Below are 12,525 nucleotides of genomic sequence, written 5' to 3' on the forward strand. Positions count from 1 at the left end.
TCCGTTGATCTCATCAGGTTTTTAAGTATCATCCCTAAAACTCAGTGATCCTAATTTTACAGTAACCTACGTCAAACCCACCCATATTTTCCATGTGTAGTGGCTTTAGTAGAGGCTATTTCCTTATAGATACTGAATATTCGATTTTGACAGAATTGCCTGACAAATAACTTAGCATTAAACTCTCAAATACTTGAGTTAAATGATTGCATAATTTATAATCTTTTGCTCTAGAATTGGTGATTTGAAAGAATACTAACCTTTTATGTTTTAAGCTGATATGTGAACAAAAGAGATTTCTCTTTGCATTTAAAAACGTCTTTAGATATTGAATGGAGCACTGGGTGTTACAAACAATCAGAACACTACATCAAAAACTATATAATGAATGGTGACTAACATAACAAAATGAAATAAAATTAAAAAGTCTTTAGAGGGGCGCCTGCGTGGCTCAGTCCTTATGCATCTGCCTTGGGCTCAGGTCATGATCCCAGGGTCCTGGGATAGAGCCCCGCATCAGGCTCCCTGCTCAGCGGGAGGCCTGCTGCTCTCTCTCCCGCTCCCCCTGCTTGTATTCCTGCTCTCACTATCTCTCCCTCTGTCAAATAAATTAAAATCTTAAAAAAAAAAAAAAAGGCCTTAGAAATTCTCAAACAATATAAGATTTGTGCTTAGTTTTTCTTGGTATACCAACAACTTACGTAAATTTGATAATGTGCTAGGTAGATAGTGGGTTCTTTTTACAACCAGCATCTGGTGTATGTGATCCACATATGGCAGAGTGAGTAAATCAGAATCGCTTGAGTTTGTGGTAAAGGAACCCTTTTCATTTTGGAACATAAGGTATCTGCTAAGTCATGGAAGAAAATTTTGTGTTTTGTAAGACCATTACATAAAGTCCTTTTGATATTTAGCAAGCAGTGGCAAGAGGATTTTTCAACTACCTTGAAAAACTGAAGTATGAATACTACCTCAAGGAATCCTTGAAACAAATGAATGTTGGTGAAGATTTAGAAAAAGAAGATTTTGACAGTCGTAGATACAAATACTTGGATGATGATGGTTCTCTCTCTCCTATTGAAGAATCAGAGTAAGTTTAATCGTGACATAATTTAGGTCCTAGGTTTTATTGAATTAATTTTTTAAATTTTAATTGTTCCATATTATGTTAGGGATTTGTTGTTACTTGAATAGTGATGGGAGCATAGATACAATAAGGCCATCTGGGTTGTAGTTGAGCTTTGAGCTTGGCACATGAGCCATCCGTTTTAGGATGTCATACATGACAGCATAATTTTTCTCCTTAACTAGTATTGCTGTTTCATTTGTGTATCATGACAGTATAATACTGGATTCTAGATAGATGATTTTGTCGTCTGAGGGTATATTTTAACATTACAGAACAGAGGAGGCTGCAACAAATCTTGAACATAATGATGAATGTGATATCAAATTGGTGGTAAGTAACATTTTTTCCCATTTCAGGAGGATAGCAGTTGTACAGGAAGAATTTAATCCACTAGTTACTATCTTAGATTCTGAACTTAATTTTTGAAAGGCTCAATGGATTTGGTGTACAGGAAATGTAAGAATAAAAATAGGGATTATTTGGATGCTTGGTGAGAATGTTGGGTTTTCAGCACTGTTAATAAGTTTAATATGTTAGGTTTTGCTATTAGAATGTTTAATTAGGATTTTCTAATAAAAAAAATAAGTTGAATTTGGGTTTTTAACATCAGGCCTTAGTCACCAGGTTATTTTAAGTAACCTAGAGTTCAGTTATGTGTAATTACTAAAGCAATAACATTCAGTAGTTACTTAATAATTGGAGTTTTTTATGCAGGACAATAATGATTTCATAATAAGTTCTGAAGTACCAAAGATGAAGAATGTGTATTTAGAACAAGAAGAATATACTGAAGAAGCCGCTTTGTCTAAAAAGAGAGCATCAAAGTCCAAAAACATTGGACAGGACAGAATGGCCTGAAAAGGATAGGAATATGAATGTTAAGGTAAATAGAACAGAGAAAACAGCTTTTTGTAGAAAGATGAAAAACACAAATATATATGTTGGCGTAGTGATAAAGAACCTGCTAGGGAGAAAAAAAGAATGTCTGAACAAGTTAATGAAACTCGTAACGAATTACTAGAAAAAACCATTTTAAAAACAGTGAAATTATACACATAGAAAAAATTGAGGCTTGCATATAGCAGAAATAATCACTTGAGAAATCTGTTTTGCCTCTGCTTGTTTATTTCAGGGTAAGCACTTAAAAGGCATCATTTGAGCCTTCAAGAAGTACAGAGACTGTAAATCTTTTATTACAGTAATCACTAATGATGGACGGCAACCATCCATTCCTCGGAGTACCTGAAACGGGTTTTGCCCGCAGTTTTATTCACATAAAAGTGACCTTTAGCTTCAAATATGTAGTACCATAATAACTAGTTACCTAGACTATTTCAGCTACCACTTACTATGCATATTGCTGAGTATGCCACTAAATATATACTGTATTTTATGATCGCACTTGTGCTTGTTTTTGTTTAGTTTGTGAACAAAGACTTAGACTAAGTGCAAAAAATAAATCCTCTTTTGCAACCCAGAACTCATGGCACAGTATGAGTTTTGATACATACAAGAAGGAACAAGATCCCTAAAACAGATTAAAGTGATGGTGGGTATATTGACAAACCTGAAGGGCGGTTCCAGGACTGTAGAATTACTAAAGGTATATAAGGGAAGGGGTGCCTGGGTGGGTCAGTCATTAAGCGTCTGCATTGGGCTCAGATCAGGATCCCAGGATCCTGGGATCTAGCCCTGCATCAGGCTCCCTGCTTGGTGGGGAAGCTTGCTTCTTCTCCCACTCGCCCTGCTTGTGTTCCCTCTCTCTGTCAAAAATAAATAAAATCTTCAAAAAAAAAAAATAAGGAAAATCTCAGCTATATTGAATTAGTATTCTAATTTTAATGCTGACATGAAACAAAGATGCTTTTTTTTTTAGGCTTTTCACTTGAACACAATGTCTGGACTTTAAAGGTATGTCTTATGCTTCAGGTGAGTATTTGGGTCAGATTTGTTGAAATGAACTTTGTCAGACAGTTTAAACCTCCACAGGTTTCATTACTGAAAGACATTTTGCCAGTTGACAATTTCTGTTTGACATTTCAGAAAAATGAATTTTAGGGTTCACACATTTTATAGTGGTAAAGTGCAAGCTTCACTTTACTAGCAGGAAAGGGTCTCCACAAACTAAGTTTATATTGAAATAATCCGAATACTAGATATTCTCATTTCACACATTTACATTATTTTAAACTAATGCATAATCTAAAATGAGGTATAAGATTTAGTAGTGTAATGTTAGAAATGACTAGAGGACATAAAATTTCCTAAATCTGAATGATGCAAACGGTAATTAAAAAGCACCCAATTTATCTTCCAGTGATTTCATAAATGGGAAGAACAGAAATACATAAAGCCACATTAATATTTTCCTCTTTTTTAGTGATATCAAATAATGGTATTTCTTAAGGTGAGGCAAAAATTTAAACACTGCTGTAATCTGGAATGTCCTAGACAAAACATACTCTGATACTGGAGTTTGCCAAAATCAGGACTTTTAGATATGGAAATCTTTTTCCTTCCTTTGGTGGTTCTATAGTAGCCACTTTGTACTTATCTTTAGTATTTGGTTTTTATTCTCATTATAACTTACTCCTTCCTGTAAGCATTTTAAAAATCCTTACTGTGTAATTTATGGAATGAGAAGTTTGTTGTAAATGTTCGGCTTTTTGCACAACTTTGAACTCGGTGACTGAGAGCAGATCACTGTTGTGTTTTTCTTGTGGAATCTTCCAATTTAAAACTAAACAATGGTTGAGGTCTATCCCGATGGGGCTTTTTCTCTGTAGACCTACATCGTTGGAAACGCCTCATAGAGTATATGTGTGGTTTCCTTTGTTCACAGAACTATGTGTTAGATCTGTGGGAAAGAACTACAAGACATTTAACTGCTAAAATTCTGTGAAAGACCTAATAGTCAAATTTTTTTAAATCTTAGGTGTTGGCATATCCCAACAATCTGTACAGTTCTAGGGTGTGATGGCTTAGGTAAGTTTCCATTGGGAACAGTGCAATCTTTGGGGTACTGTTACAGTTCAGATGATGAATTTAACTGTTCAACTGCTGAATGATACAGACATGAACTAAAACTTAATTCTGACAGAGCTGACTATAGCTTAAATCCAGTTACAATGTGGATGCTAGTCATATATATTTAGGTTTTAAATTTTAATCACAGTTAAATTGTTCTTAATCTTTTGTTGTTTTATCTGTAGGGGTGAATAGGATTTGAACTCATATTTAGAGGTAGGTGGAACATCTGATTTCTATTGAAATTTATTAAGGATCCAAATGTTCTGAAAAAATAGAAGTGAGGTCAGCATACTGTTGTGCAGTAGTTGGGTATGCAACAGAAGTATCAAGATCTTAGTAAAAATGTTTGCTGTAAAACTTACAGAATTGGACAAACTGAAGAGACTGTCTAGGAAATAACATGAAAATGCCCTTTTGTATCTTTATTAAACAATTCATTTGGATATGTTACAACAGATACATTAAATTTTTTTTAAGGAATTCTGCCTGATAATCTGAGCAACTGATCTTGTTTCTAATGCATCATTTCTTTTAGTGATTTCCCTTCATAGTTATGTATGTGCATTATACAGAGACAGGAAAGATAATGGAGACTGGGCTTATAACTTAAGTTGCAGGTAATATTGTCTTATTGGAGTGGCAATTAGGAATAAAGGTCTACATATTACAAGAACTTAAATTTCGAGAGAGAAGTTTCTCAGGTAGCCTTTGAAGTAGAGGGGTTTACATATCCGTCAGGATCGCACTGCATGGTATCTGCCCTCAGCAGCTCATTCCTGCTGGGTGTTCAAGAGACAGTGCAATAGAAACTCAGTATCTGGCATCGTTGGTTTTCTTGGCTTCGTGCATGTTAAACCTGGTATTTTTATTGAAACAGTTTTCCTCTAGTTTTTCATATTGTTCAATTTGAGAGAATCTACAGGAGGAACTAACACGTCTCTTTTTCTAGGGGTGTTTGAAATTGAGAACCAGGCAGATCCAGGCTCAGACCCTAACAGGTAAGGCTTTTTATTTCAGTTGCTTCTGGTGGCTTTCTTTTATTGACAGCATCCGGTTAGCAAAACAGCAGGACTTACAGAGGCAGAAACCTTTGTATAGATTATAAGCTTGGGAGGAACTTCTATAAAGCCTCATTCTAGGTGGAAGTGGGCACTGTTGTTCATGGTGTCCAGAAATTGTTGATGTGGCTACATTGAGACACAGGTTATGCTTCCATCATAGCAGGTTTATTGCTGTGGTGACAATGAGGCCTGTAACATTTCTGTAAGACTTTTCAACATTAGAAACAATTAGATCTATTTGCCAAAATAGCAATCAGTGTACTTCTACAATTTGACTTCTAGGGCCCCGGAGTAAAGACATTGGATCCCAAAGATTACAGGTAAGATTTCCCTTCAAAAGCCCTATGTTATAGGAGATGGGATCCATTTATTTACCTAATTTTGACAGCTGCTAATCCTGGTAGTTCATTACCTCACCACTTAAAAAAAAACAACTCTAGATGTTAAAAGGCCACAATGTGTGTTTATACTGTTTGCCAGTGATTTGTGATGTTATGATGATGGGCAAAATGTTCAACTGCTCTGAATGTGCTGAATGAAAGTAGCCTTTCTGAACATCCATCCAAATGAAATCTGTGCTGTATTTTCCAGCAAAAGCTCTAAGTAAAAGTTAAACAGGAATAGTTACTTTGGAGTTAATAATCAGGGCATTTCATGTCAATTGAGGTTTGAGTGCAAATGAATAAACCTTAATTTTAAAATATATTCCCAACATTTAAATGAACTGGATTGAAAACAATTATTGCACCTTACGTAGTTTTAAGTCTGCAATTTGTAGCACATACTAGTTCAGAACTGGGTTTCAGGATACTTGGGAACCTAATTAACTACATTTTTCAAAATGTAGTCTAAACTTTAAAATTTTCCATAGGTGGGGAGTTTTTGAAGTATGTCCGTATTCAAGTGGAGATCGAAGAAGCTCAACCGAAAGAACTCTGGCAAGTTAATTCTCTTACCATATAATGGTCATTACCAAGGCTTTGAGAATGCAGTTTCTCATTTGCTGTGGACATGACCATAAAAAATTTTCCCACTAGGTTTTTTTTCTTTCTGCTACTTTGCTAGCATTCAGCCTATTGGGAACATTTTATCAACCGTGTTCTATTTCCATTGGCTAGATCAGCACTGTCCAGTATAAATGTAACAAAAGCCATATGTGATTTGGTAATAGTCATATTTCAAATTCTAATCTGACCATACATGGCTAGTATATTGAACAGTGCGTGCCTAGATTTCTACTCTTGCAAGTGTCTTTTGCTAAATCACTCCTGCTAATATCCATGCAACTTGTAATACAATAGATTTAATAGAGGGAGGCTGGCTTCAGTTTACATGATCATCTCTGGAAATGGAACCTTACTTTTATGTTCCTGTTATGTAGGACTGACAGTGACAACTGTGGATTGAACAGTTCTTTTTAAAAGGTATGTACACATTTGAAAAAAATAACTTCCAGGTCATTTCAAAGAGGGCTTGTGGGACTAAAACCAAGAGCTCTTAACGCTATGACCAAATACTGGAATTCTCCATAGGATGTAATAGTTACTCAATAGTGCTATGTTTTCCTGAGGAGATACAAGATTTAGCTGCTTTTATCCATGATTGGTCAAGTGGGAAAGAAGAAATGTCTCCGAAGTTTAACCAATGTGTATACTCTTGTTCTCAGGGCTATTGTGAAGATTATGATTCTGACTTTGGAGGAACTACGGTGAATGGAAGCGGAAGGAATCACATGTAAAATTCCTCAAATAAAAATTTATTAACTTTAAATAATTTTGCCTATATTACACATAATTAAAAAAAACTTTACACTTTTAGTAGAAAGTCAGCATGTATTTTTGGCTCGAAGTTTCTGTAGTGTTTTCTGTGGAAGGAATAAAAAAATAAAATTTAGCATTTATCCGTTGCAGTATATATACCCTAGACATGGAAAAATTGTAGGGGGCCTAGCTCACCTTATGAAATTCTTTTGCCCTTGCTCTGTTTTGGGCATATGCATCTTGCTTTGCTTTTTCTTCCCTTTGCCGTTTGACTTCAGCTAACTGATTGTATGATCTGTAAATTGATACATAGAATTAAGGACACACATTTTAGGAATGTAAATTACTATTTGCTCACACACATACACACACACCTATACCTTAGGGCCCTTTGATGCATGAGGGCTTGTGCAGTCTTTCTGTCTTCAGGAAGTGACACTCTAACCTTAACCTTATTCGCACCCTTCAGGCGACTCACAGATGAGCCTGAGCAGAGAACAAGTGACTTGGCAAATATTACAATGCTACATTCTCTTTGTGAGACCTGATGCAGATTGTGTGGAACATACCTGTAGGTTTCTCCTTAGCTATTTTGGTTTGAGAATTTTCAGGAATACGAGTTTTATTCTTTATTTCTTTCTGTCTCTGGGAGGATCTCTCCATAAATGATTTTTTCCTCTTTATAAATGCTTCTTGTAAGCTCCCAGGTAGAGCTATAATCTTTGGAGGAGTTTCTGTTAAAAAAAAAAAAAACTGAAGCTTAAATGTTTTGTGCCAGCAGTGTACAAGATTGTGGGACAGTGTGAATATTGGAACTGAATCGGGAACTCTGCCAGCCCCTCAGTTTAAGCATTTCAGATGCTCAAGGGCATACCTGCCGACAGGATCACTTGCTCCTTGCTGCAGTGTTCAGATACACCTAGATAATCTGAGGTTTCTGTTTCTGATAAAAGAGGCAGAAATTCACTCACCTAATTGCAAAAAAAAAATTATAGATGAATTTACCACTTTTCATCTCACTGAACAGAATCACAAGCGTAGGTTCTAAACCTTTTAAGTTCCTAGACCCCTGGTTCCCTTTGTTAGACAAAGAGATGTGGTCTTTGGGGGAGAGGTAGGCAGCTGAGTGCCTTACTCTCTGCTCCCCAAATGCAGTATAGGAATCCATATTCAATAGACTTCGTTCTATTCTTTCTTTGTGCTGGTTCTCACATCTGAACTACAGGACTAAGTTTTCTGGGAAGGGAAAGTTTTAATAAATGACTTTATTCCTATTAAAATGCTTTACCTGACCAGCCTACTCTAGCCAAAAGCTCCCCCCACCCCCTACCCTGATAGCTGTCAAGTTCTTCCACACCACTTCTGCATTAGCTCTTAGTCTCCTGCTTCTCCAAATTACCCTTATCATGGCAACAAAAGTACTAGGTGTGGAGTCATTAGATAAATAATCTAATACTGTATCAGGCCACAGTACTCTCTAGAATCTGGGACTTCCCTGTGAGAGTTTCCCTCTTAATACACAAATAGTTATCAGTGAATTCATCTATTGTAATCTAGGATCTTAGCAAATTAGTCATTGGAGGGAATTCTGCCATACATTTAATGCTATCTTCTAAGAAGTGAAGTGAGCCAGGAAGAATGGTTTGCTTGCAGTGGAGAAAAGTATAAGGAACCTGCAGCTAAAACCTATCTTGGTGTTTTATAACTTGAAATACATCTTCATTTTTTCTTCAAGACACGCACAAAATAAACTCAAAAGTAATAGCACTCGTTCTGTACCGCCCTCGGTTCTGATTTTTACCTATCTTCTAGAGCTCTGCTGCCTCAGAACTTTTTTGGAACAAGATTCATCTTTCATTGAATCAATTCATTTCGCGAATTCCAACCCTTCCAGGTACTAATGAAATCTACAGCATCGTAAGATAAATGTCCCTCTCAGCTGTCAGTTGCTTAAAGCACAGTAACCCCTCCTGTTCACTGTAGTTGACAGCATTTGCACCCGGGAAAGGGAAGGAAATTAGTTTGCAAACAATTCTAATGAAAAAAAGGAAAAACTTACCTGTTTCCTTATTCTCAGCTATGTGTTGGCTGTGTAAAATGAGGTGTATTCATATTAAAGGGAGCTATGAAATTTACCTGAGAACTGTTTTTTGTCTCATTTCCTTTCTTTTCTTCTAGGGTTAGATTTACAAAATCCATTTCAGCAATACTGGTATCACTGGTGCTTACTAGTGTAAGCTCTGGTTCTTCCATTATACCGTGGCCAGATTCTGTCTCCTGTGCAGTAAAATTCAAAAGGAAACCATACCCTTAAAAGCGTAAAAATACGTTACAGAGGAAGAACAACAGTGGTCCGTGAAGACCACCGTGGTGCCTCCCCCACGTCCAACCCACTTTAAGAAATATTAAGACTTTGGGGGTGGGTGAAATAATTCTCTGAAAATAGCTAATGCAAGGGTTATAAGCCCAAATGCTTATTATGGGGCTATGCAGATAGTACAAAGGCGGGTTGACTGGGGGGCTGTGCAGAACCTGAGGGGGTAACCTATCGAAAGGGAGCAGTAGCTGGTGGGGTGCAGCCAAATGGGAGACCCTTGCTGCCAAACTACATTTTTAGAGGGAAGTATCTAATTACACTGAAGAATTTGCAAAACACAAAACCACTCCAACACAAAAGCTGCAAAATAAAACATCTGTGGCCCAGATGTCACTCTTGCTCTCAATATAACTGATCGGTGGAAGGACAATACTAGAAGGCAAAAACCATATTCAGGTGACTCGAGTTGAAACCAAGCAGATTAATGCAGTACAAAGAAGCTGAAGCATAGGCCAAGCCATTAGAAAAGGGATGTGTTAATGGGGAGCAAGACCTTTTATTGGAGATTTCCAATGATAACAAGATTGACTATCTCAGAAATATTAGCAAGTATCTTGGTTGCTTCTGTTGAATTTTGTTTCAAAAGACTTCCCTGGAAATGAATCTTTTTACATACAACAGATTTCACTTACCCACATTGGAATTGAGCTCTGTAATGATCCAGAACTTAAAAAGAGCTCTGATTGTGCTAGTTGAGAAAGGTTTCTTAGGACTTTTGGAGTTTCTTCCTTAGTTGAATTCTCAAAATATTTTTCATTCTGAACAGAATATGGTGTCTGAACTGAAGTTCCCATCTCCACTGTTCTGACACAGGATTGAGAATCAATTTCCTCCACATGTGAATTTATGTTTAAAACCCCACGGGTTTCATTTTTGTCTCCATCAAGTCCTCTTTCTGATAGTTCTTCAAAACCCAGTCTTTCTTTTCTGCCTTCGGGTTGGGCTTTTACTGAGCACTCACTAGAGGCAGACCCACATGGAGTGCTATACTGTAGACTTAAGGGATGAAATACATTAGCCTCATCAGATGAACCGAAGACTGAACTCTGTAAATTTCCTACACAGAGGTGGAAATGAACACTTTTTTCCTTATTTTGCATTTTAGTCTGTTCAGAGTCCTGATTTTCCATGCCTTGGGAAGATTCTCTTACTTCAATGGTGAAAATACTTGGTAGATCAACATGCTGGCTCCCCTCCTGTGAAGAAAATTCTGGCAGAAGCTGTTGAAAAGATTGTTCAGATCCTGTAAGAAATAAGTTAACCACAATGACATGTTGTGAAACCTGGATACAGATACAATCTCTAATAGTCTGACTAAATTGCAAGTAATGAAGTCAGATTACTTCCTACAATTTGAGGAGTGAAAGCGGATATATGTATACATGAACAGAAAACTAAAAGGATGGTCACTTGATTTTCAAATTCTGCTCCCACAATGTATTTTCTCCTAGTCTAATAAAACATGGTTATGACACATGATGAAGACTAGAGAGAGTCCGAAGACTCTCCTAAGAGAGACTTGATTTCAATAACAGAACTCCGACTAAAATGTGCATGTGTATCTCATAAAAATATGTGTGTGTATATATACAATTTGTACAAGAAGTTTTAGAAGGATACTTAAAACTTAACTGTAAGGGTTGAGGTAAGGAAGCTGAGGAACAAGAGGCAGCACTTTGGCTTTTTATCAAGTTCAGAACTGTAAAAATGCAAACTAAGCATTATTACTTCTATTATTGAAATGAATACACAGAGAAACAAGCTGTAACACTGGGAACGGGTCAGGACAGGAGTGGAGACATACCAAGAGCTGCTAGGCACAATTTCCAAGGAAAGTGGATGTAAATCATGGAAAAGTATTTTCTAACTTAATCATACCCTCAGTATTTTCTGTAGTAAATATCTGAGCTGCAGCATGAGCCAAATGAGGGTCCGGCTGCTGGTTCGGGCTTATGTTAGATGAATTCAGGCTGGTTCTCAGTGCTGTAAAGGAAACCGTACTTTTGGATGCTACAACAGCATGGTGGCTTTCACATGAAGAATCTGAGTTCTGATGGAAAACAACAGGGAAAGGCTGACATACTGATTATTACCAATTGGATCAATAGTCATGTTCCTATGATACTACTCTTAATTACCACTTTCCTTTCACACTAATAATTTGCTTATTTAAACCCAATTCTTCCATTTCAGTCAATATGAAAGAGACTTTAAAAAATTTAGAAAACAAATTGCAAATTAACCAGATAGTTTAGAATACGACAAGATCACTTTCTTTTTCTTTTTTTTAAAGATTTTATTTGTCAGAGAGACAGCACAAGCAGGGGGAGCGTCAGGCAGAGGGAGACGGGCTCCTGATGTGGGACTCAATCCCAGGACCCTGGGATCATTACCTGAGCCGAGGGCAGCTGCTCAACTGACTGAGCCACCCAGGTGTCTGACAAGGTCATTTTCTAAAGGCAGGAACTATTATGTAGGACAGCCTGGGATGTCAGGGTATGGGAGAAGAAAGACCTAGTTTTGAATCTCAGCTGCTTTACTATAATAGGAAGAGGCTTTAAATTTTGTAAAATTCGTAATAAAAAAACAATAAAAATACTCGAGCCTTTTATGGATTATACTCATTAGCTGGAGATAAGGCTGACAGGACAAAATTCTAGTATAGCTGGTTTCCAATCTTGGTTCTACATTATAATCGCCTGGGGAGCTCAAAGTTTTTTGATAATCTAAGCACTCCTAGAGATTCTGACTTAATTGGTCTGGGTACAGCCCGGGCATTGGGATTTTTAAAAGCTTTCCACGTGATTCTAATGGGCAGCCAAGGAAAAGAACCACTGTTCTGTTCTAACAGAAGAAAAGATTAACTGGTTTTGGACATTCACAGCAATGAAGCATCTTCATTAATATACCTGGTAAAAGTCTCTGCTGTCTTGAGAAATCCCAGAGTATGATGATGATATATCAAAATCTGGATGTGGTTCTAACGGCTTAAATAGCTGACGATGCAAATTTGGAAAAGTGTGTTCCAATTCTGGAAAGTCAAGGTCAACTGTTGCAATTTTGAGAAAAAAAGATAAAATTTAATTTTAGGTAACTGCAATTTAACAAAATTACTTCCATTTTTTTTTCATTGCCAGCAGATGCTTTCAAATTAAGTCCTATCATTAC

The 12,525-nt window shown here is 36.8% G+C and overlaps 2 protein-coding genes and 8 non-coding genes across 14 annotated transcripts in view; 9 read left to right on the forward strand and 1 right to left on the reverse strand.

Moving 5' to 3' along the window:
- The window catches only part of TAF1D (TATA-box binding protein associated factor, RNA polymerase I subunit D), a 12,301-nt gene extending 3,186 nt beyond the window's left edge, over nucleotides 1-9,115 (forward strand). The window contains exons 4-13 of one of the 3 annotated variants that reach the window (XR_003212530.2): nucleotides 915-1,090; nucleotides 1,402-1,459; nucleotides 3,006-3,040; nucleotides 4,065-4,114; nucleotides 4,342-4,372; nucleotides 5,109-5,157; nucleotides 5,503-5,540; nucleotides 6,092-6,158; nucleotides 6,602-6,644; nucleotides 6,887-9,115. Coding sequence is in view for 1 of the 3 variants with exons in the window: in XM_025894050.2 (XP_025749835.1) it covers nucleotides 915-1,090; nucleotides 1,402-1,459; nucleotides 1,844-1,987 (378 nt within the window). In the remaining 2 variants the exon portion in view is untranslated. Of the gene's footprint in view, nucleotides 1-914; nucleotides 1,091-1,401; nucleotides 1,460-1,843; nucleotides 2,234-3,005; nucleotides 4,115-4,341; nucleotides 4,373-5,108; nucleotides 5,158-5,502; nucleotides 5,541-6,091; nucleotides 6,159-6,601; nucleotides 6,645-6,886 lie in introns of those variants that run through there. The other 2 variants (XR_012376574.1, XM_025894050.2) reach the window with 2 other exon arrangements.
- On the forward strand, nucleotides 2,527-2,653 carry LOC112840680 (small nucleolar RNA SNORA40). Its single transcript, XR_003212569.1, has one exon. It is a non-coding gene; the product is annotated as a small nucleolar RNA SNORA40 (small nucleolar RNA).
- Nucleotides 3,880-4,012, forward strand: LOC112840676 (small nucleolar RNA SNORA18). The gene has a single exon (XR_003212566.1). It is a non-coding gene; the product is annotated as a small nucleolar RNA SNORA18 (small nucleolar RNA).
- On the forward strand, nucleotides 4,160-4,231 carry LOC112840683 (small nucleolar RNA SNORD5). Its single transcript, XR_003212572.1, has one exon. It is a non-coding gene; the product is annotated as a small nucleolar RNA SNORD5 (small nucleolar RNA).
- LOC112840668 (small nucleolar RNA SNORA8) lies at nucleotides 4,901-5,038 on the forward strand. Its single transcript, XR_003212559.1, has one exon. It is a non-coding gene; the product is annotated as a small nucleolar RNA SNORA8 (small nucleolar RNA).
- Nucleotides 5,286-5,420, forward strand: LOC112840670 (small nucleolar RNA SNORA1). Its single transcript, XR_003212561.1, has one exon. It is a non-coding gene; the product is annotated as a small nucleolar RNA SNORA1 (small nucleolar RNA).
- Nucleotides 5,708-5,780, forward strand: LOC112840665 (small nucleolar RNA Z40). The gene has a single exon (XR_003212557.1). It is a non-coding gene; the product is annotated as a small nucleolar RNA Z40 (small nucleolar RNA).
- On the forward strand, nucleotides 6,184-6,308 carry LOC112840675 (small nucleolar RNA SNORA32). Its single transcript, XR_003212565.1, has one exon. It is a non-coding gene; the product is annotated as a small nucleolar RNA SNORA32 (small nucleolar RNA).
- LOC112840669 (small nucleolar RNA SNORA25) lies at nucleotides 6,675-6,801 on the forward strand. The gene has a single exon (XR_003212560.1). It is a non-coding gene; the product is annotated as a small nucleolar RNA SNORA25 (small nucleolar RNA).
- CEP295 (centrosomal protein 295) overlaps nucleotides 6,956-12,525 on the reverse strand; it is a 52,011-nt gene continuing 46,441 nt past the window's right edge. For 2 of the 3 annotated variants that reach the window (XM_025894044.2, XM_073887138.1), the window contains 9 exons: nucleotides 12,267-12,406; nucleotides 11,236-11,431; nucleotides 9,990-10,600; nucleotides 9,117-9,257; nucleotides 7,855-7,951; nucleotides 7,550-7,714; nucleotides 7,361-7,466; nucleotides 7,176-7,275; nucleotides 6,956-7,084 (listed from right to left, as the gene is read on the reverse strand). In XM_025894044.2, the coding sequence (XP_025749829.2) occupies nucleotides 7,046-7,084; nucleotides 7,176-7,275; nucleotides 7,361-7,466; nucleotides 7,550-7,714; nucleotides 7,855-7,951; nucleotides 9,117-9,257; nucleotides 9,990-10,600; nucleotides 11,236-11,431; nucleotides 12,267-12,406 (1,595 nt within the window). In that variant the 3' untranslated portion in view covers nucleotides 6,956-7,045. The remainder of the gene's footprint in view (nucleotides 7,085-7,175; nucleotides 7,276-7,360; nucleotides 7,467-7,549; nucleotides 7,715-7,854; nucleotides 7,952-9,116; nucleotides 9,258-9,989; nucleotides 10,601-11,235; nucleotides 11,432-12,266; nucleotides 12,407-12,525) is intronic. The other variant, XM_025894043.2, reaches the window with a different exon arrangement.

Source organism: Callorhinus ursinus, unplaced genomic scaffold (assembly GCF_003265705.2).
Source record: "Callorhinus ursinus isolate GAN/ISIS: 27379988/994484 unplaced genomic scaffold, GSC_fseal_2.0 scaffold76, whole genome shotgun sequence".
NCBI lineage: Eukaryota > Metazoa > Chordata > Mammalia > Carnivora > Otariidae > Callorhinus > Callorhinus ursinus.